Source organism: Pelodiscus sinensis, chromosome 1 (assembly GCF_049634645.1).
Source record: "Pelodiscus sinensis isolate JC-2024 chromosome 1, ASM4963464v1, whole genome shotgun sequence".
Classification (NCBI taxonomy): Eukaryota; Metazoa; Chordata; order Testudines; family Trionychidae; genus Pelodiscus; species Pelodiscus sinensis.
The window spans coordinates 60,386,835-60,409,828 of record NC_134711.1 but is presented as its reverse complement, the minus strand read 5'-3'; the positions used below and the strand labels follow the sequence as shown (position 1 = coordinate 60,409,828).

General features: G+C 41.7%; 1 protein-coding gene across 2 annotated transcripts in view; it reads right to left on the bottom strand.

Moving 5' to 3' along the window:
• Nucleotides 1-22,994, bottom strand: part of SRGAP1 (SLIT-ROBO Rho GTPase activating protein 1) — a 219,985-nt gene that overhangs the window by 81,872 nt on the left and 115,119 nt on the right. For both annotated transcript variants that reach the window (XM_006130209.3, XM_075930928.1), the window contains one exon: nt 8,297-8,359. In XM_006130209.3, the coding sequence (XP_006130271.2) occupies nt 8,297-8,359 (63 nt within the window). The remainder of the gene's footprint in view (nt 1-8,296; nt 8,360-22,994) is intronic.

The window sequence follows — 22,994 nt, the reverse complement described above, 5'->3', positions numbered from 1 at the left end:
ACGCTCTAAGTCCTAATCTGATGCCCTGCTGGCACTGCTTCCGGCCATCCTTAACCTCAGTTCAGGGTCCACTCAGTGTGGACATGCTAGTTCGAATTAGCAAAACGCTAATTCGAACTAGTTTTTAAGTCTAGATGAGCTAATTCGAATTAGCTTAGTTCGAATTATCTAATTAACTAAGTTAGTTCGAATTAGTGCTGTTGTGTAGACATACCCTCACAGACATCTACCTTTTCCCACCTCTAATATCATTAATCACAGACATTTACCTTCCTTTCCCCCCTCTCCTGCATCCCCCTTCTGTTCTGAAATGTGATTTGTCCTTTTCATATGTGTTCATTTTTTTAAATTGTATCCTTTGGTATATATGGTTGTGACTATTTTCTTCCACTATTTGATCTGAGGAAGTGGGTCTGGCCCATGAAAGATCATCATCTAATAAACTATCTTGTTAGTCTTTAAAGTGCTACATAGTCCTGTATTTTATGGGTTCTATAGTAAGTCTCACACTAGAACCAATTAAAGGTAAAGAAAGTATGGATGATGGGTGGATAGTATCCCTCCCCCATGTTAAAGTTGCAGCCTTCCACTTAATTCTATGCATGTGTCTGTCCTCATTTTGGTGCTCTGTCCACATCAATAGGAATTTAGCAGAACACCAATTTATCAGTGTTACAATTACGGTTTTTGATTTATTTCAAAACTGCCTCCAGTAAAGAAGTTTTTTTTGTTTTTGTTTTTTTTTTTTACTTGAAATTGAGTTTGTTTGTGATTCATTTATCTGGCCAACTGGCACTTCCTCTGAGAAATAAAGCAAAATCTTACACCACTTTCCTGTTTTCCTTGGTCTCTCTCATACTTGTGTTCAGAGAACTGATGGTAGACTGTGTATTAGATATTTTCCTAATCCTACATGTTTCCAGACCAATCTCTGATGCAATTCCTGGAAATATCGCTGACATTTTATTGCCATTGTGGCATTATTGTCTATCACTGTCTATCAAATCTCTGGTACTCTGAAATAAGTTGGGCATTACAGTTATGTTGCACAGAAGTTTTCTGTGGCACTACTGTGCAGCAGAAGGAAAATTCTGTAGCAACTTTCTTTAAAATTAAACACTGAGATTTTTAATTAATTACATAAAGAAATATAAATATATATGGCACAGCTTGCCTGAATCTGGCCCCTGAGGCTCAGGGCTTTGCCCCAGCATTAGGGAGCCCACTGCCCCACCAAGGGGCTGGAGCACACAAAATCTACTAGGCTGGGCCCCCCTAGGCTCTGGTGTGTGAGGGAAATGTGGGGAGTGTCTTTCTCCTTCTCAGTTAGGGGCCATACCACGTAAGTGAGGGGGTTGGATTTTTTTTTTGTGCTTCTCTCTTGTGTACAGCCCCTGACTGACTTTTCTATGGGTCAGCAGCCCCTGGCCCAAAAAAGGTTCCCCATCCCTGGTCTATCAGCAGGGGTGGCCCATGGATGCAGGCAACCTCGAAAGTCGCCTAGTGAACTGAGTTCAATGATGACTTCGCGCCATTGAGGGCTATGGAGGCGGGGGCGCCGATTGCGCATTCCGCCTAGGGCGCCAGCTGCCGGCAGCTCACCTCGAGCCGCTCCTCTCTATCAGAACTTACTGTGTTAAAATGAACGATAATTCTCTGGTGTAGGCAACCTGGTTTAGTTAAGCAACAATGTTCTTATCAGGTGTTCAATGCACGACGGCCTCCAGGAAGTTGTTATTTTGATGTCCTCAATGTGTGTCAGGGTTTGTGGTTACCCAAACTGACATATTGTTCTGTCTCTAAAATGCCGTCAAAATTGTACTGCAGCACAAATTTCATGTCTGGTACAAAACCAGTTCAAAAGGCTCTGTTGCCCTTGCAGTAAATCAAACCTGGACTGACGCTGAGTGGGGGTTCAAGACAAAATAATTATTTGTCATTTACTCTGTGTACAGAGAAGCTCGTGACCAATGTTCCCTCTAATTTTTTCCATCCATACGTGGAATACATTTTGTTATGTGCACTGAGGTACCACCAGTAGAAACACATGCTGCTAGTTGTGAGCACTATGGGCAGGCTGCTAATCAGCTCGGTGGTATCTGAATCTCTCCTGGATGTCTGCCCAAATGCTCAGCTTACAGGGAACACTGCTCACCATGATCCTCTACCACAGGGATTGGCAATCTACGGCTTGTGAGCCAAATACAGTTTGCTAGGGAGCCAGATATGGCTCTTCTGGAGACCCAACTCAGCCCCCCCACCGAGTCCCCCTGTAGTATGGAGCCTACACTGGAGCTACAGCCTTATACTCCCCCGCAAGATTGGAAAACCAGCGCTGGCTTCCTGTGGGGAGAAGTGGAGAAAGCCACGAGCCTCCCTGCTGGATCCAGCCTGCGGGGAACAAAATGGCTCCATGTGCTGTCCTTTTCCTCCCCCGGTCATGCGGGGAACCAGGAACCAAAAATGGCTCTGTGCGCACCGCCATTTTCTTTCCTCCAGGGAATGCTTTTTGCAGGCTTCCCCAGCGAATCCTTTCTGGTAAATGGGAACAGGGGGAGGCCATGTTAAATATTGAGCAAAAGCTAGTAAGTGGCCCCCTCCAACCCTCATGACCAGACCCTGCACTCTCCAAATTCATCCCCTCCAGCCAGACAGCCTGCCCCCAGCCCACTCCTGCCCCCCATACAGACACTCTGCCCCCAGCTCACTCCTGCCCCCTAGCCAGACAACCTGCTCCAAGTCCACTCCTGTACCTATCCCCTGGCCAAACACCCTGCTCCCAGCCTGCTCCTGTCTCTAGCCTGGTCCTGCCCCCGGCCAGGCCTCCTGTCCTCTGCTCCCAGCCCACTCTATTGGACATAATATTTTACTTTATTTAAAAATAAAGCCTGGCCAACAAGCCTTCAATAGCGGCCCAGCCCCCATCTGGCTGCAGCGTCATAACACTCTTGACCCCCTCATCCTGCGCCCACCGGAACCCCTTGCCCTGAGCCCTTCTACCCCCACATCTCCAGACTCTTGCACCCCCACCTTCCCAGACTTTTGCACACACCCCCACGCCAAGCCTGAGCCCATCATACACCCGAACCCCCTAGTCTGAGTCCCTGTACTCCCACATCCCCAAACTCATGCACCTCACACCCCCAGTCTCCTGCCCTAAACTCCTGCAACCCCCCACACCCAAACCTTGTGCTGAGTCCATCATACATCCAAACCCCCAGCCCTGAGCCCCTCATACACCCCAACCCTGACTCCTGCACCCCCACATCCCCAGCCTTGTGCCATAAGACTAACAGAAGACAGCCTGAATGTGTGCATGAAGCTGGATTTGACCAATTATGAGGTAAACTTCAAAGAAATGTGCAAAAAAGTGCAGCAGCAGAAGTCCTGTTAAATAAAGTCTGTATGTTTCATTTATGCTATTATTAATCATGATGTCAATTATCAATAACATTAAGTTGTATATTTTCAGTCATACAAACGGGCATTCTTATACAGCTCTTATACAGTTGACCACTTGTTCTGAATTTTGATGTGGTTTGGCTGTTTGGTTTAAAAAAGGTTCCCTACCCCTGCTTTAGGGCACTATAAACTTTTGCCAACACAAGTTACATTGGCATTAAACCACCACAATTAGTACATTGTTAGCACCATGTGGCAGTACTCACAGGAGTGCTTGTTTAGATGCACAGTGAGGCAGATCACAGGCATCTATTGCAGTGTACAACTTACTACTGTCCAGCACATTGTCTTTTCGGAACTTCTGGCAATGCATGGTGGGGCAGAAACAAATCATGGAGGGGTGGCTGGGACTGCAGAGTCATGTTTCCATCATGCAACTTTCTCTGCCCCATAAGGCATTCTTCATATTTTTCATGCATATTTTTCAAATCTCACAGACCCATGGGGGACTTGTTGCTGTCCCCTCTCTCCGACAGAAGCATGGAGCATCTGCACTGTTGTCATGAAGATTGCCAGCATAGGGTACACAATCCTCCAGTATTTGCAGAGTCATAAGAAGAGCACAGAGGGACAGGACAATTCCCTGAAGGTCCAGATGCTGTGTTAATGTAGGTAATGAAGTGCCTGCATTCCTGCTGTGTCAACCTCAGTACAGCACTATGTTCCAATGCCACTCAAGAAGATGGTGTCACCATGTCAGCAGAGTAGATAGCTTACATTGGTGGGAGACAATGTTAAGTATTGACACATACATAACTAGGTTAATGCAAGGTGGCTTATGTTGAACTTGCTTTGAAGCATAACCCAGGACTAACTTAGGCTCTGTACAAAGTCATGTCTCCCACATAATTTGAGGCTCTCAATGCTCTTTTCAACAGAAAACTCACAACTAAAGTTTCTTTTGATAGTCAGCATTTCGGTGACAACTTCACATATGTCAAAAGAGTAACTTTGTATTCTGGAGAATCCAGGCCAGGATTATGTTGAGAACAGAAACTTGGCTTGGTCAAACAGAGGGCAGACAAGGTGTAGCCAGGTATCAGACCCAATAAAACAAAGTGGACTTCTGCTCACAGTCTATTGAGCACAACACCTTGAAAAAAGTGTCTTCATTTTGGTGAATGTGGGCAGACCAGTGAAAAGCATGGTCAGAGTTACAAATGCACCCCAATATGGATTGTGGGTGCTGGATTGGCTGTAGCCTTTTGATGAAGCATCAGCAGAATTAGTGGAAGATGCCAGATTCCAAGATTTTTTTATGCTGTGCCCTGCCTGAAAGTGTATTTATTTTTTAAAGGTCTAGTTTTTCTGTTACAAAGGCTCTATAATATAAATTGATATTCTGTTGCCTTATTAACCCAACCTTGCAGAAAGAGAAAGCTAAGGTTGACTTGATTGAAGTTTTGAATCATAACATAAGAACCAGTACTGAAACTGGAATTGAGTCCTTATTTTACTGAAGTAAATTAAAATACATAGACCATTTGTCTTCAAATAATATGCTTGTGTATGCACAAATAAATTTCTATATCATGTACAAGATACAAGAATATTTCATACAATGGGATAGATGCTCCTCTCACAGAACAAGCCACAGAGAGGTATTATGGGAGAGGAAAACTGAAGTTTCCCTCATGGGATTTTCAACAGATCATTTCTCTGGGGAAGCCTTTCTTGCTCCATGGAGGAAAGAAATGGCAGATCAGCACTCAGAATCTATACATCCCTGAAATCAACATGGCTCTTTGGTTTTTTTCCACTGAAGTCCAGGAACATCTGTTTCTATTTATTACCTCAATCCTGTTTACAAGGTCATAAAATGTCTCAAAGAGGGTGACAATGAAAACAGCAGGAACAGATGAAATCCTGAGCAACAAAAATCCTGTTTTCATAGATGAGTCCATGGTAATGAAAACAAGCAAAGAGAAATAGAAGAAGTATAAACCAGAAGAATGGTTTCTAAAGATTGTTTTCCATAAAGCATGAGGAGGTTTTTTAGCACTTCACAGAGTGCCTGAATTTTGGAGATATTTTATCTCATTTATTTATGTTTTTCAGTTCTAAGCTTTGTCGCACTGAACACAAAGCAACATACCTTTGTAGTCTCTCTCAAAGCACAGAGTTTGAGGTTTCGTATAAGTTCATACTTTCAAATTCTTAAAATATCCTTGAGCAAAAAGAGCTATTTTTCAAAATTGTAAGCCTTTTCTGTATTCAATAGATGACAAATATCTTGGATTCTTTTGTAACCTCTCTTCCACTTTTCCTCTTGAACTAGTTTCTTATTGCTAAATCTTCAGTACTGTCTATTGACTTTATGAGGCTAAGGCAAAGACCATTGAAATATTCCCATTGACTACAGCAGGATTTAGATTAGTCCCTGTTAGGATTAGCCACAAACAGGCTAAAAATTACTTCTCCAGGAAGACATGAAAGGATGGATTTCCAATTAAAAGTTCTGAAACTGTCTTTTGTTTCTGGCTCCTTCACTAATACAAAAAGGTTAGAACATCTGGTATAGCACTTATTTCAACAACTACCCCTTGCACCAGCTACTTAGCAATCGGATACATGAGGTAAAGCCTACGTTTTAGAAGGTTTCGTTTAAAAATTTATGAACAAAAATCAGCAGGGATTCCAATAGAGAAGCCCCAGTCAACAGAACGCATTTATCAAAAAGTTCTGAATGTCCCTCAAAACTTTTTGCTAAATGAAGTTATGCTGTATAAAGAGTTTGGGATTCTGGAAATATGAGCGGCCAGGCTTGCCTGAACCCCTGCTAAAATAGTTGGAGTGGGCGGTACTATATTGAGTTATTCAAAAGCTAGCTTTCCTTTGGATTGAGACTAACAGTTTGCGTTCAGCCAATGATCTTAAAGTAATCACGTAGAGAATTAAAGTTCTCCAGCAGGTAATTTGCAGATAAGCAAATTATTTAAGTTTTGCTAGAATTATTAATTATTATTAATTATTTTTATTATCATAGTACCAAGGAGCACCAGTCACAGGCTAGGGCCCCACTGTGCAAACACAGAACAAGAAGACACTTGTTGCAAAGATTTTATAATCTAAGTGTAAAACAAGAGGAAACATGGAAACAGATGGGGGAGTGCAAGAGACAATATTATCTAAACAGACAAAACAGACATCAGGGGTGGGGGAGCCTGGAACACACAAGCATAGTGAGCAATGTGATGGCAGCAAACATCATGTTAGTGCCATTATTTTGATTAATTTTGTTTTGGGTGGGTTTGGTTTTAGAGGGGTCAGCTAAACAGAAGGGAAATGCAGAGGGGCACAGGTGATGGGGGAGGTGGAGCAGGAGTTGAGTGAAGCTAATGTGAGCAGAGGAGATGGAGGAGAGAGGGGAAGGGGTGGAGTAAATAGCCAATCACTGAGAGACACAGGAAGATTTTCTAGACTGTCTAAAGGATGAAAAGTCCCTACTTTGGCTGCTTCTGATCCTCCCAGCTGGAGTCTCTGTTAAGGGTTAGAGCCTGCTGATAGACACTTGGGCAGATGCCTGAGGCCACATGGAGCCAAACTGAAATCAATAAGGCGCTTTGGTGTCTAACCTGTTCTGAAGCAGTAGCCACTATACTACTACTATTGGGAACTAGCTACAGTCAACTGGCCAAACAGCCACATGTGGCTAGTGGCTATGGTATTGGACACCACGGATTACAGGATATGGTCCTTACTGAGCAACTCAACCAACAGACATCCTACTAAAACATAATTTATTTGCACTGACAATACCTGTTCCTCAAACAAGCAGTTACTAGGTATTTCAGCTAATACCTATCTCACTTTTTCTCCTTGAAGATCTTCAATCCGTCTTTGAGCACAGCAACTTTTATCCTGGAAAGTCATTTAATTTTAAAAACCCTTTTTTATAAAATAATCAATTATGTTACAGGTTATAAACCTTTCCCCATACATAATTTCAGTAAAGTTTTTAATTCTTTAATCCTACTCCTTATTCAGGGAATTCAAAGGTTCATGTGCCCTTCACCCAGACACTGCAGGCAACTGCTGTGTGGGTCACTGATGGGAGCACAGGATGTTTTCAGTGGTTGCAGGGCTTAAACCCAGGAGACTGGCCATGCCCTGAAGTGGGGCAAAAGTCCCAGTCAGGACCAACGACTGACTGGCTAACTACACTAAGGGGGTCTAACTAACTATAACTCTTTGCAAGAAACTAAAATAAATGATGTGAACAAGCTGGGAAGTGGTTCCAACACTGTCACTGGGGGCAAGAAGGAACTGTGGTGGTGGGGGAAAGCACAGAGCCACCACTCCTGGGATCGCTACCCTGTAGATACTATAAGAAAAAAACTTGCGGAACTGGTCCATGTGATGAGCATGCACATCTACTGTGCAATGGATATGAGCAAGCACTCGAAGAAGGAGTGTTTTCAGGATCAATAGTTAGAAAAATTATGAATGATTGGGAAATGCTTCAATGAGCATGTAAAACAGGACATTTCAGCTGATAACTAAGATATGAACTGCACTAAGCATATTTCTCTAGCTCAGGAAATGTATAAAACTCAGCAAAATATATTGAAAGGCAAAATAACTGATTGGACTTTGCCTAGACAAAACTACTATGTTATTTGTATTGGTGCGAGATAATATCAGGAATGCTGGAACAATTTTTATAGTGGGGGGTGCTGGTGATGGCAACCCTGGAAACCATGTATTTAGTGATTGTTATTACTACTTAGAACCAGGGAGTTCAGCACCAACAATTACCATCTGAAGGGACAATAAAGTGTATAGAAATTGATTTGTACAAATCTTGCAACAGAAGCTAAATAAATGTGCTTACCGTATAAAGCTCATTTAAAACTTTCATTAAATCTTCATGAAGCTGGAATGCAATCTCCTTGCTCTGTAATTAAAAAGAAATTATTACGAAGAGGCACTTAAATCTTCACAGAAATTTGCATTCATCATTCATTCATATTTGAAAGCTAGAGCAATAAAGACTGTGAAGATACTATTTTGACAGAATTCCAGTACACTAAAAATTAATCATTAAACGATCTAGACAGACATACAACAGCTGGAGAGAAATCTTCCAATAGGCGATCCAGAAGTGATTTAAGAGTGCAATTCTCATGAAGTATCAAGAAATTAGTTGCTAACACAAAGGCTAAAGTTTGGAATTAATGTTATAAGGCTTTAAAAAAAATGTATACTGTTCTACAGCAATGATACAAATATATAATAAACCACCAGGAACATAACATTCTAGGATATCCTATCCATTCCTAGATCCAGTGTTTCTCAGTACATACAACTATTTCTTTTATCTAAATATTTATTCAAGGGTAATTGTAGTTCCTCTTTGAAACACACAGCCAACTGCCTAATTTTCCACAGAACAGAGAGCTGAAACAGCTTTGTTTAACTTCTTTGCACCACATCTCAGCTTTCATTATGACCCATGAAAAAGAAATACTTGGCACTGGTTAGTAAAAAAAGCAAATATGTCAAAACAGGAGTTTAATTGGAGCCTCATTCAAAGAGATTCATTTGTTATTTGTCCATGTAACAGTTCAGTCAGATGAAAACTGTGGCAACTATGCAAGAGTTGCAGACAATTGTACAGCAGCCTTTGGAAAGCAACTACATAAAAGATTCATAAGCTCTGGCAAAATGCTTATCTATATTTTTCCTTTAGTGTTTATCATTATGGCATCTAGCTAAACTGCAGTGTGGGATCTAAACACATTTTTTTTGCGATTAAACTAATAAGTAGCTCTTAGCTTAAAAAAATCAAATCTCATAATAGATTGAGATTTTTAGCTGTGAAAAGCACTATCTGCCTATATGTAAGATGAAGGAAAATCTCCTGCGGCATAGCAACTCATGGTCAGAGCTACTAATGTATTTAGAAGCAACAATAGGAATAACTGTCCTTGAACTCACATTTTCTATACTACACCCAAATTCCCCATAGAGCCACAGAATACATGCCATCAAATATGCTTTCCAAGAAACTGAAACAAACAAGATTTTCGGAATGGACATTTTTCATTTGCTTCCCCTCTCCCTACCATCCCCAGATTTTAAGCCATGTCACACCAATACCATCGTTTTTCATTTTTATTAGAAGTCTTACAGGCAAGACGATTTTTGATAATTTTCTGGGAGTCTGAAAGACGGAAAAGGGTTAGGCAAGATTCATGTTGCATAACAGCTTGGTAATTATGACAGAACCTAGTTCCACATCAAGATAGCAGTTTTCAAGATCTGTTATAAAATATACCACAAAAATCTTTCCTATTCTTTATCATTTTGGAAGTTTGGCATATTTTAATGCTAAATCTCCCCCTAAAGTAGGTTCTGCCATTTGAAAGTCTAGCAAACAAGGTTTACTAATTCAACATCTTTGCAAAATCCAGACTAATGCATTTTATGTTATGATAAATGAAGATCATGTACTACTAGTTTATAGTACACCATCTAAAGATACATGAGGTATTGCAATATATTGTAAATCTCTGGCCTGAAATGTATTAAAAGCTTTCTAAAAAATTCTAAACTACTTTAATTGCTTTACGTGGCACGTTGCCTCTAAAACTTTACAATCTTACTTTGTCATAGCCCAGAGAAATTCTGATGCAGTGTGCTCATCACTTCACAAAACTCATATCTGTTTTTTCTCCAGGTAACTAAATATGATCAGCCTGTGTTAAAACTATTTTTGCAGACCAAGGTATTCAAACAACATGGTAGTAGCCAGACTATAAATCAGAATTTGAGGTTGAAAACAAATCCATGGAGAAGCTCTGAGGTGAGATCAGTCCCCAATCCCAACTCAATCCATCCATATTTTTCAGTCACCAGTACTGTCTGAATACCAAGCTTGACAAATTGAAACCCAAAGTGAGCAACATTGGCTCTAAAGCAGTGCTTCCTCATGTAGTGGCAAGTGCCCAGACTAGTTTCAGGTGTGTATGAAGGGAGGGGGAGGGGAGGGGAAGGGCAAAGAGAAAGCAACCCAATACAAGTGCCTGCTGCAAATACTGTTGCCGTAAAGTATTGGTAATTCTTTGAAAACCATGTGCTTTTCCTCCCTGCTCTTCTGCTGAGCCTTATAGCAACTAGCCATGGGATATGCTACTGTGTCTAGGAAGCAGCTCCTGGTTCAGTCTTCTCTGCTCCTGCAGTCCTCAGGTCAGCCATGCATGCACATACTCAGCTCAGCTCCACAGAACTGCCAACAACCACTCCTGGCACGCCCCTCTCTTCTCTCCCAGTTAGCTTTTGGATGAATGGGACTTAAGAGATGAGAAGGAGCTTTAAAAGCAGCGAGCTAAAATTGTAAAATAAAAAGTATAAAAGCGAAACAACTAAACCATCAAGATGAGCAGGAAAAGAACAGACTGAGGATGGTAGTGAGACAGAATAGCCAGAAGAAAGGACATACAGCAGCAAGTGAGCAGGGTCATGGAGAGAAGAGGACAAGGAACATGGCAACCATTCCACCTGTTCATGACAAAAGTAATCTCAGCAGACGGAGGTTGGGAACTGCCCAAAACAGAGAGAGCCTTGTAATGGAGGGAAAATGTTGATTTTTTATTTATCCATTAGAATTGTGTATGCATGGAAGGGACAGGAATAGAAATAAATGAAGTGATTTTGTTAACCCACAGCTCCTAGCAGTCCAATGGACTAACTCTCAAGAACTAATGCATTTTGCATTAGTATTTAACATCAGGAAATTCTGGCTCAAGGGGCTAGTAACAAGGCTTTTAGTGTGTAATATGTATTGTGTGCGCGCCTCGGATGTGCAGTACATTTCTTTTCTGTTATTAACAGCTCCCTCCTCATTTTCAGTCATGCTACTTATTCTCCTCTCCTGCAGTGCTTCAGTGTGCTTGAAATGTTACTTCCTTTGGGAGTTTATCCTCAGCAAAGCCAAATGACAATATGAAAGATATAGCACACCTTTTCCTGGAGCTAAGTCAGTATCTCTTATCTGTCTCTCAAGATCCTAACAGCAAGCTTTGAGAAACTGTGGTCTTCATTCTTGCCTCAAGAAATTTACTGAGATGTAACCCTCATTGTGCTTAAAATTTTCAAAATTATAATGGATCCAACAAGTGTAGAGAAAAGCATAGACCACAGGCCTTAATACAACCTCATAAGAATGGATTAAACAGAAATCTTCTTGTGTTAAATTACTTTACAAACACATCTTTTACTAAACCAATTATAGTACAGTAATTCCTAATCCACTTTCAACGTATACTGAGATTAACACCATCTGAAGACAATGTCACAAAAAATGTAAAAAAACCCCAAACCCTACATATTTATTTTCCTAATTGAATTGGTATAGTAATAATTAAATATCAATGTATCCAGAAAGTGTACAAACTAGTACTCTGCATAAGCATATTAATGGGACTTCTCACAGGCATAAACATATGTAAGAGTGGGGTCTTACAGTCAGTGCTACTTGACATGAGGGAGGAGGGTTTAACACTTAATGTTTAAAACTGGAAGAGAGAAAAAATGATTATCAACAAATTTTGAAATCCAACCAATATATGTTTCTCTCTCTCTATAATGACACTTGCATTCAACACTAAACAGCACTGGGATATATGCATAATGGGAGTATATCAAGATTTCATTAGATCTATTATTTACATTTCATATATTTAACATTTTACTACACACAAATGGCTTGCTCCCACTGCCTCAATGCAAGTTTTCCTATCTGTTTCAAATGGAGCAACACTGAGCCCAAAATTATTTGACTGGCTTTCACTTCAATTTTATGGTTAATTAAGATGAATTTTTCTTGGAATGCTGTAGCACCTCTGTTTAGAGCATGTTATTTTACAGCACTCAATGACACTGTTCCTGGAATATTTCTCTTAAATGATTCAGCTTGTTACTCTCAGAAAAGGTCATATATAAGCCTTAAAAAAGGCAGCTTTCAACAGCTGTAGTGACTCTACAAACAGATAGCTAAATCTGGCCAGAGTAAAACTGGCCTAAATCTACCAGTTTGCAGTGATTAATTGCTTATCTAGCCTTTAATTGTTAAATGTAATTCCTTTAAAACTTAATAAGAGAAGAAAATTATGCAGTGGTTCTCTCTATAATCTGTGTTTTTATAATTTTCAACTCAAATTGGCAGGTAATCATAGTCCTGTTAATTACAAGATTATGGGACTAAAATATTTATTGTGCTTGGCTTTCCTGGGCTTTTTTACTGTAAATATTAGAAATATGTTCATATCAAGTCATGATGCTTTCTGTCCAAACAAATTAAGTTTTTACAAATTATATATTTTGTGTATCTGTATTAATGTAGTTGCTTATTAACACAGGAGCCAGAATCTCTGTATAAATATTCTGTGAAATTATTCTTCCCTTCTGCTTCACATTTGTTGGGTTTTATTACTCCTTTATTGTTCAGTTGTCCCTATGAAACATATCCACCCCATCTGCCTAACTAGATCTGCAAGAGCACTGCATTTGAACAGGTTTGAGCTTTGCTATTTGAGGCTTACTTTTATGGCAGTGTTCATTTTGCACATAAAATTGCAATCTGTACTGTTTTTTATATGCTGGCAACTAAAAATGTTGAAAAGCTTGTGCTTTAAATGGAAAGCATGCAGATCATGTGGACTGCTCCAGGGTAGCGAACTCTGGGCTTCCAGATTCTATTGCTCTGGGGCAGCCCCACCTTATGAATTATCCTGGGGGCTGTGGACTCCAAAGCTTCCAGAATCCTAGGCCAGCTGTCTCCCTATGCTGTCAGACTCCAGTAGCTTGGTGAGTCACCTGACCCAGTAGGCTGGCAGCCTAGGGGTCTATGGTCCCAGAACAGCCCTCATTGCACAGCTGGAGCAGCAGCAGATTCCAACAGCCCTGCTAGCTGAAGTTGAGATGATCCGGATCAGTGTCAGTCAGCAGTTATCAGGCTCCAAGAGAACATCCTTCCTTTTGGAAACACCATAGCTAAAAGATTTTTTAAAATTTCCGGTTCATGGACATTTTGAAAAATGGGTTGGTTTTGTTCCAAATCAGAACTCAAATTTCAACATATTGAAATTTCCTATGGAAAAGAAATCCCAAGTTTCACTGGGCTCTATGCTTAAATACCAAATTTTTTTACAAAATGGTAAGACCATTTTGGTTTCTGTCCAAAGAAATTAAGTTTTTATAAATGATGTATTTTGTGTATATGTATTAATGTAGTTGTTTATTAACACAGCAGAAAGTTCAGGGTTCATCCAGCACTCCAAACATTAGTGGCAGCTAGCTTTATAAAGGGCAGCCTCACTTCCATATGCAGACTGACTGTAGGGAAATGGCAGCCATCTTGTTGGCTTCAGACTTATTCCCCTTTTCAACTCAAGAGGCTAGTCAAATTCTGGGTTCCTTAGGACGTGCCATTTGGAAGTAGAGATTAATAGTCTGGAATTCTCTTGTATGCAATCTTGTTTATTTACAAGAATGTACAAAGTCCTGCTTCTCCAAATGTACGGGATGCCAAGAACAAAAGGAGCCATTTCTTAGCTTACATCCCCAAGCTTGTCCAGCCAATAAAGTCAAACATTCTCCCTCTTTTTTCCATGGTCATACTGTGCTCTAGCTGTGCTTGTTTTTGTTCCCCCTATTCACTCTTGCCCTGTCTGGCATCTGATTTGTCTGTTCCCAGTTTGTGCGTGTTCTCCCACCTCCCTTCCTTCCCACACATGGTCACTCTCTGCTCACCTACTGCTAGTTTCTGGGCAAATGCTATTAGGACTTGTTTTAGGTGTGCCACCTAAAAGTATTTTTGTTCAGCTATCTTCAGGCCATGTTCACACATTAGTCCTAGGCTGCCGGAACACCCCTAACATCATACGATGCGGCCACAGCACCCACAGGCAGGCCTGTAGCCCAGGAGTGCCAGGCAGCATGATCCCAGTGCCCTGAGCACCCCAGCCCCACCCACCCCAAGTGCCACTCAAGCCAGCATGGACTATGGAACAACAAGAAGGAACTTCAGGAACTCTAGTAAGAGTTTCCAGCAGCGGCTGAACTGGGGACGCCTGCAGCAGAGCGTGGGTAGAGCTTGTACTGCCTCGCCTGGTCTAGGATACCCTCTGCACATGGTAAACAAGGTTTTAATTCAATCCACAGCAAGGTTTCACATAGGTCATTACACACATGTTGACAGTAAAAGAAGGTATAGCGTGTCCCCACTATAAGTTGCCCCAATATTCATCTGTTCTGCCATAAAGTTGTTGACACTTGTAGGAACTGATGTGTTGTAAATCCTCCCATTCCCCACTCTTAAGTTGCGCAAAAAAATTTTTTTTTGCACAAATGGAAGTCAGACACAGGAAAATTTCCCTGCTTTACGTTCAAGTTTTTTGGAATGTATCTTGGATTTATAGCGAGGATGGCCTGGAGTGGCCATTTTGAAAATGGGAAAATTCACGAGTTGGCAGCCTTTTGCTATATTTTCATGAGAGGGGTAAATAATCCCCACCCCTCTAAATTGTTAGAATCACGATCAAATACTGAGAACTGGCAATACCGAATCAGATTAAACTGACCTAATTTTGACTCTCAAAACCTATAGAGAGAAAAGGAGATCATTTTCATAATCAGGACTTAATACTTTCGGAAGAAGAGACCCCCTCCCCCTGCAAATAAAGTCTCCCTGCCACAGAAATGTGCAAATAAGTCTAATGGTGCTAGATCATCCCTTAATTTTATGACAAGTATCATTTCCCAAGTTCCCTCTCTCTCTCTCTATATATATATACACACACACACAGTAAATTTCCGATAATCCGGCACCTTTAGGACCCAGAGGGTGCCGGATTATCAGATATGCCGGACAATCGGAAGCGGGGGCTATGAGGGGTCTGGGTGAGGGGAGGGGATGCCACCCCAGGCCTCTCATAGCCCCCCCTTCCGATAGTCCAGCTCTGTCCCAGACGTCCCCGATTCAGCCGCTGCTGGTCAGTTTTAGCAGCGGCTGAATTGGGGACAGCTGCGGCAGAGCAGCTGGGGTGCTGCCGGGTTGGTCTGGTAGCGCCACTCCTCGGCACTGCGAGACCAACCCGGCAGCACCCTAGCTGCTCTTGGGGACGCCTGGGACAGAGCAGCTGGGGTGCTGCCGGGTTGGTAGTGCTGTCTATCCTGGAGATTAAATTGGCTTAACTATGCCTCTGCCCTTGCCTCTGCACTACCCCCAGCACTGGGAAGGAGGGTGGCCCCAGCCTCCCTAGCCCCTGAGCATGGGGAGGGCGGGCACTCGAGGCCAATAACACTCTGCCCCCAGTATGCCTCTATTAAGCATTCAGGGGGAGTGGGGGGAGTGTGGGTGGGGCCAAGCTAGCAGTTTGGGAAGGCAGTGCCTTCCCCTGCCTAGCATACTGGCCGCCCATGAAGACATAGCTATACTGATGTAACTTTTCAGTGTAGACAAGCCCAAAGACTGTATAAGAAAGGCTTAATTTAAATGTTCTTGTGTATTAGATCGGGATATAGGATAAGTAGGGCTTTCTGGGACCAGGTCTTCTAACATTAGAGGACTGAGTTCTTGTCTCTTATCATGAATGGATTTAGCTAGTATTTACTTGATTTCTGAATATTTTTTTTAAGCTTCTCACTTGGGAAGCAAGTCCAGTCCTGGATTTGCGAATGTGGCTGAATTACTTGCAAATTGCTGTTGGGAACAGAGTTTGAAACATTGGCTTTACACACTAGTCCTCAAGTGAGCATCGCCTCATAGCACAGAACTCTCCACCTAGGTCTATCTAGTGTAAAGATTTTAATGTCTATCTTGCATGCTCTGAGATTGCCCTTCAATGTGTCTTTATATCTAAGGACGAGTCCTGGAAATCAGAGGGTTTCCATACCACCTGGCTTGAAGTGGATTCCACTATAGACAGGTTTATAGTTTGGCTCAATAGCTCTCTGCACTCTCACTTTAAAAATTGTTCCAATGCCATTGGAATGCGTCAACCCTTCGAGCAGGTTCCTGTGCTCAGCAAGTTATATAGCACTGCTTTCAGAATACAGGGAAGCTCCATACAGTCCAAATGTCCATGTTTTTAATGCCAAGGATTTGGCACCTCTCAAGGACTTCAGTGTGGGGGATTCTAGTCTCCCATTTGATGTTACAAATGGGTCTTAGGCAGTGAAGCTGGAACCTCTCCAGCTATTTGCTGTGGTGTCAATAAAATGTCCATGTTTTGCAGCCATAGAGGAGTGGGGGAAGTATAAGTGCAGCAGCTGTTTATTTTGATCCTAAGGGACATTCCCCCTTAGCCTGTGGGTGAACCTGCCAAATGCCAGTCTGAATGATGACATCACCCAACATGGCATTGCTGGAAATGATGCTATCTAGCCAACAGAATTTCCTGACTGAGCTGATGGGCATGTTGTCAATTGAAAAGATAGGATCATGCTGCTTGTGACGCTGGAGGCCTGGTGTGGACTGGTACATGACATCCATCTTTTTCAGGCATCCATGGTGTCACAGCCAATGCAAAAGCCACATATTGTGATTCTAAATACACTGAGCCCACCAAGATGGAGACAAACCCGTTGAGGACAATCCCGTGCAAGAATCTTTATTATTTATTTTCTCCTCACCAGTAACGATTTTATAGACCTCAATTATATCCCCCTCCTGGTCATTCCATACCCCTAATAATTTTTGCTGCCCTTTCTGAACCTTTTCCAAAGTACTTTTTTGAGATGGAATAGCCACAGTTGCATGCGGTATTCAAGATGTGGGCATAACATGGATTTATACAGAGGCAAGATGATATTTTCCGTTTTATCATCTTTCTTAATGATTCCCAACATTCTGTTTGCTTTTTTGACTTTTGCTGCACATTGAGTGGATATTTTTAGAGAAGTATCCGCAATGAAGCCATTTCCCTTCCTACTCACCCTGTTCTAAGAGATCCTTTCGAAGCTGTTCACAGTCTGCTTTGGTCTTTACTACCTTGAGTAGTTTTATATCATCTGAAAATTTTGCCACCTCACAGTTTATCCCTTTCTCCAGATAATTTATGAAAACGTTGAGTATGACTGGTCCCAGAACAGATCCCTGGGTGACACCACTGTTAACCTCTCTTCATTCTGAAACTGTATCATTTATTCCTATCCTTTGTTTCATAACTTTTAACCAGCGACCAGTCCATGAAAACACCTTCCTTCTTATCCCATGACAGCTTGCTTAAGAGTGCTTGGTGAGGGACTTTGTCATAGGCTTCCAGAAAAAATCAAAGTTCACTATATCCACTGGACTCCTTTTGTCCACATGCTTGTTTACTGCCCTCAAAGAATTCTATTAGATTCGTGAGGCATGCTTTCCCTTTTTACAGAAACCACATGGACTCTTCCCAACAAATTATGTTTATCTATGTGTCTGACCATTCTGTTCTTTACTATAGTTTCATACAGTTGCCTGGTAATGAATTTAGGTTTACGGGCCTGTAATTTCCAGGATTATCTCTGGTGCACTTTGTAAAACGTAGCATCACATTAGCTATCCTTCAGTTATTTGGTACAGAAGCTGATTTAAGAGACAGATTACATGCCACAGTTAGTAGTTCTGCAATTTCACATTTGAGTTCCTTCAGCACTCTTGGGTGAATGCCATCTGGTCCTTGTGACTTGTTACTGTTAAGTTAATCAATTTGTTCCAATATTCTTCTAATGAAACCTTAATCTGGGACAATTCCCCAGACCTGTCACCTACAAAGAATGGCTCATGTTTAGGAATCTCCCTCACATCCTCAGCCATGAAGACCGATGCAAAAAATTCATTTAGTTTCTCCACAATGGCCTTGCTATCCTTCAGTGCTCCTTTAGCATTTCCATCATCCATTGGCCTCACCGGCTATTTAGCAGGCTTCCAGCTTCTGATGTGTGTACATGTCTATATAGCCTAAGCAATCAAAAAATGATTTCTGGGACCCAATATTCTCTGCAGAAAAAATAGTTCTGCATCTTTTACATGGCTAGTTGTTCCAATTCAAACATAAGCTGTCTCCATATGATCCTGAATAGCACTCTTTATCATCTCATTATACCAAAACAAATCTGTAACATCATGAGCTATGTACACAATTCAACATTTCCCAACTACATATATTGTTTAAATCGCCGCAAGAATTTTCCATCTTTTACTTCTCTTGATTTATTTATTTCTGTTCTCTAAAACTGTCCTTATTTTCCTCCTTACAAAGAAGGTAGGCTCGCAGCATTTAAACGGAAAGATTTTAGCTAATAGGGGAAAAACCTCCTGGAACAGTCTATGATCTAAAAGGACATAATGATCACATAACTGCCTGATACTGCTGATGAAGAACAAATGTCAGTATATCTGAAGTACTAATTAGACCCTACCTGCATGAGAGGCTCTTAGGTAGATGAGACACAAACCAATGGCTACAGCCTAGATAGGAAGAGCTTTGGAATGAAGGAACCAGACCAAGACCCAGATACAGATTTAATTTAATTATTTCAGCTCTCCTTTTTGTGGAGGTTTCTTCTGACATTTGTCAGTGTCAAATAATTAACTGTTAAACTGTGGTAATATCTTTTATTGGACCAACTTCTGTTTGTGAGAGAGACAAGCTTTCAAGTCATATAAATCTCTTCCTCAAGTCCGGGAAAGATAATCTGAGTTAGTTCAATAAAAGATATTACTTTGCCCATCTTTTCTCGCTCCAATATCCTGGGACTGACATGGCTATAACTAGATGACATACTTTTATTGTAAGAAGCGCCTTCTATCCAGGGAAGGTTTGTGGTTTAAACTGCAGAACAGAATATCTGTTTCACAGATACTGTTATCAACCATTTAATTTTGAAACTACTGTGCCCATCTTTCTGAGTTCATTCTACTGAACATATATACTTTATTATATAAGTATCAAACTACTAGGGAGGACTAATGACTCATCCAAAAAGAATAAAAAACCCTAAGAATTTCTGAGCAAAAAAGAAAAACTTGAATTCTATATGGAGTTTGCATGTGGCTGCACAGAGAGTGGTTTCTGCTTAAGAGATAGTGAAGGGAGATAGGAAAGTTAGGGGGATTTAGAATAATTTTCTATAATAAAAGGAATAATCAAAGTATCTTTAAAATTAGACTAGGGTTAAATGATTTATGGACCATCTAGAATCCAAAAATACATTGACTTCAGAAGGGCGTTTCAACAATAAAATACAATGAATATCTAATACACACTCTCCCTGACATTTTTGTCATCTTTAAAATTACAACACAGTAACTGATGATAGGGTGCTTAAATAATCAAGGTGATTGCTACAAGCCAGCAGTAACCTTTTCAGCAAAAGTTACTGTTTTAAAGTAGACTTGTTTCACGGGTAGTTAATTTAATTTTTAGACACAGCAAGTAAACACTAACATCTTCCGTCAAATTATTTAGCAACAGAACGTGTCTGAATATTTCTGAAAAAGAAAAACATTAAATGATAAAGCACTATAAGTTTTGCTTGAGTAGAGGTGGGGGCGGGGGCAGTGCTGACACCAGGGGCGATGCCGTACCCGGTACCAGTGTCGAGGTGGATGGTGGCGGCGGGTGGCAGTGATGCTTTCCTGTCTCTGGTGCTGGAGTTCAAGGTGCTGTCTGGCATCCCGTTCTTTATCTGGACCCAGTGCCACAGTTGGGGTCAATGTTAACTCAATTAAGTCCCTTGCCACTTCAAAAGAATCCAGAGTGGAGGGCTCCAGGAAATCCACTGCTGGACTCGGATCTCTGCATGAGCTAGAGCGGTGTTGACCTGACTGCAATGGTCTGGGTACCGAGCTTGCTGGTGCCATGTGCCTTGCTAGGGGGCATACGAAGGGTGCACGCTTCGAAGGAGATGTGCCCCAGATGGACCCCTTCCTCTTCCATGGCACCGGAGACTGAGTCTGGTGCTGAGGCCTGTGTGGCGCCGGAGAGGCTCACAAGTGGCTAGGTGTCCCCGCACCAAAGCCGGTGCGCTTTGGTCACTAGTGCCGAATTGGTCCCAGATGCAGTGCCGCTTCCATTAAGATGATCTTGAGACAGGACTCCCTCCCTTGTTTAGTGCACGGCTTGAAGCCTTTGCAGATCTTACTAGCCTCAGACTGATGAGCGTTGCCAAGGCACCTGAGGAAAGCTCTGCGGGTGTCACCACGGGGCATGGGCTTCTGGCACTTCTCGCAGGGCTTGAAGCCTTGGGGTCCAGGCATGCCCCACCAGATGCCCCGGGGGTGTGTGAAGCGAGCCCTGGACCTAAAACTATGTACAAGTTCTACACTTAACCACTAACAACTATCAACTGCTAGATAAACAACAATGAATTGTGAAAACTTTAATGACAGACTAAACAACTAAGATGAACTACTAAGAGGCACTTGCAGAGCAAGAGCAAAGCACGTTCCAAGAACTGTCGCAAGTGGTAAGAAGGAACTGAGGGGGTGGAGAGCCAGCAGGGGTATATATTAACTGATATATTGGTGCCACTCCAAGGGGCTCCCCTGCTGGCCCAATGGGTACTGCTAAGGGAAAATCTTTCGATGACATGTGTGTGCTGTGTGCACACATCTGTGGGGAATGGACATGAGCAATCCCTCAAACAAGAATTTCCTCTTATGAAATTTCAGTGTTAATTCTTTGAATTGATTGACCTTTGTATGTTACAAGGGGACCTTCTACTCATGGCATTCCCACTGACAGTGAGAGATAAGCATATATATCATTTGCTGGAATGGGTTCAAAATTCTTTCCTGATTAGTTGATCAAAGAGCTGTAACTCTTCCATATTAGCAAAACAGTAGCTTGTATATAACAGATGTATGCACTTGACAGAACATTCTGCAATCAAGATATTGGAGGAGAGAAAAAATTAATTTTAGTTTAGTTTTATTTGTAGCACAGGTTTTATTGCGCATCACTTTCTCACATGAAAGTTTTCATCCCCCTTTGCCCTCATGCTTCTTCTACATTCTCCAAGTAGTTCTTTGGTCCAGCTACACCCATTCCCATTTACAGTTTCCATTTGTCCAATAGAATAGGAATCTTCCACAGTGTGTCAAATGGAAGCTCATTCTGGAACCAGGAATCACGTATCCTGAATACCATCAAGAAACACCATAATTCAGTCAGTGTTTATTCCATCTTGAATCTTAATTCCTTGTCGACCACGGAGCATCCAGACTACCACGCTGTGCCGCCAAACAGCTGATCGGCACAGCGCAGTGGCCCTTTTGATGTAAATGAAGCGGCGATTATTTAAATCGTCGCTTCATTTTCCTATGTCTAGAAACCTAATCTACATGGCTCCGTTGACGGAGCCATGTAGTCTAGACATACTCTCAGTGTATGAAGAAGCTGCTCTTCCAGAGATGAATGTGGCTTAGAAAAGAACACAGGGAAATATAGCCGCTGGTTTAAATGAAAGTGAGAAACCACTTTAGACAAAAATGTAGAGTGCAGTCAAAGTCAGTTGGGAGGGATCCCTGAGGTGCATCTTGGGACTGTAGGACCATTATGCCCCCTTAACTATACAGTGTGGGCTTGCTCTCATAGTGGTTTGTTAGTGACAGGCAGCAAACCCCTCCAGGTGCTGTTCTCATTCAGCACTACTGCATGTGGCACCCTACATCCAGCTAGAGGATATGAATGCTCCCAAAGCCACTCCTGAATCACACAGAGAAGTACGAGTCAAATTCCCCCAGCTCTCAGCCTTGTATCGCAGAAAAGTATTGTATTAAATTTGTTCTTTTTTGAGCAGTGTATCTTACTGAAAATATAGATTTTAAGTGACTATAAGGGATAGGCAAAAATCATAGTTACCAAAAGAAAAATTAAATATTATCACACAGTCTAAATTCTGAACCCTATTAGACTGGGCAACAGATTAAGCAGTTTTTCTCACCCCACTAGATATTACCATTCATAGTACACAGATGTCACTATCTGTTGGAGTGTTCAGGCTTCTAAGTATTCTTGTTGCTAGTTATAGCATAGGTGTGGCGAAGCACGTGGTCACTGTGTTCTGTTTCATACCCTTATTCCATGTACTTGGAGAACTCAAGTGCAAGCATGTCTGACGGGCACTGAGGAGTCACTAGGCAAGGTTAAGAAATCCCCCTGAAGTGGCCTTGTACCAGTGAATTGTTGCATTATAATTCCATTGCTGGACAATGGCTGTTGATGGTTGTTCGACACCCACCTGGGCATTGGTTATTTTCCTTGTTGTTGCCTCTAGGGAGCTAGAGACTCACGTGAATGAATGATACACATATTTAGATACAATGACTTTCACCAGATCATAATCTTTCCCCCGATACCTCATATGGCATGCTTTATATGCACTATCATAATTCTGTATAATGTATAATGAGGACTGTGGGGATTATACAGCGCTCTCCCAAGGCATAGAATGTCACAGTCACTTTGTCTTTGGAGAGCTGTGTGCAACGAAGCTGTGTCATCAGAGCCTGCAACTCACAGAGACTCTCCTTGAGGCTGTTA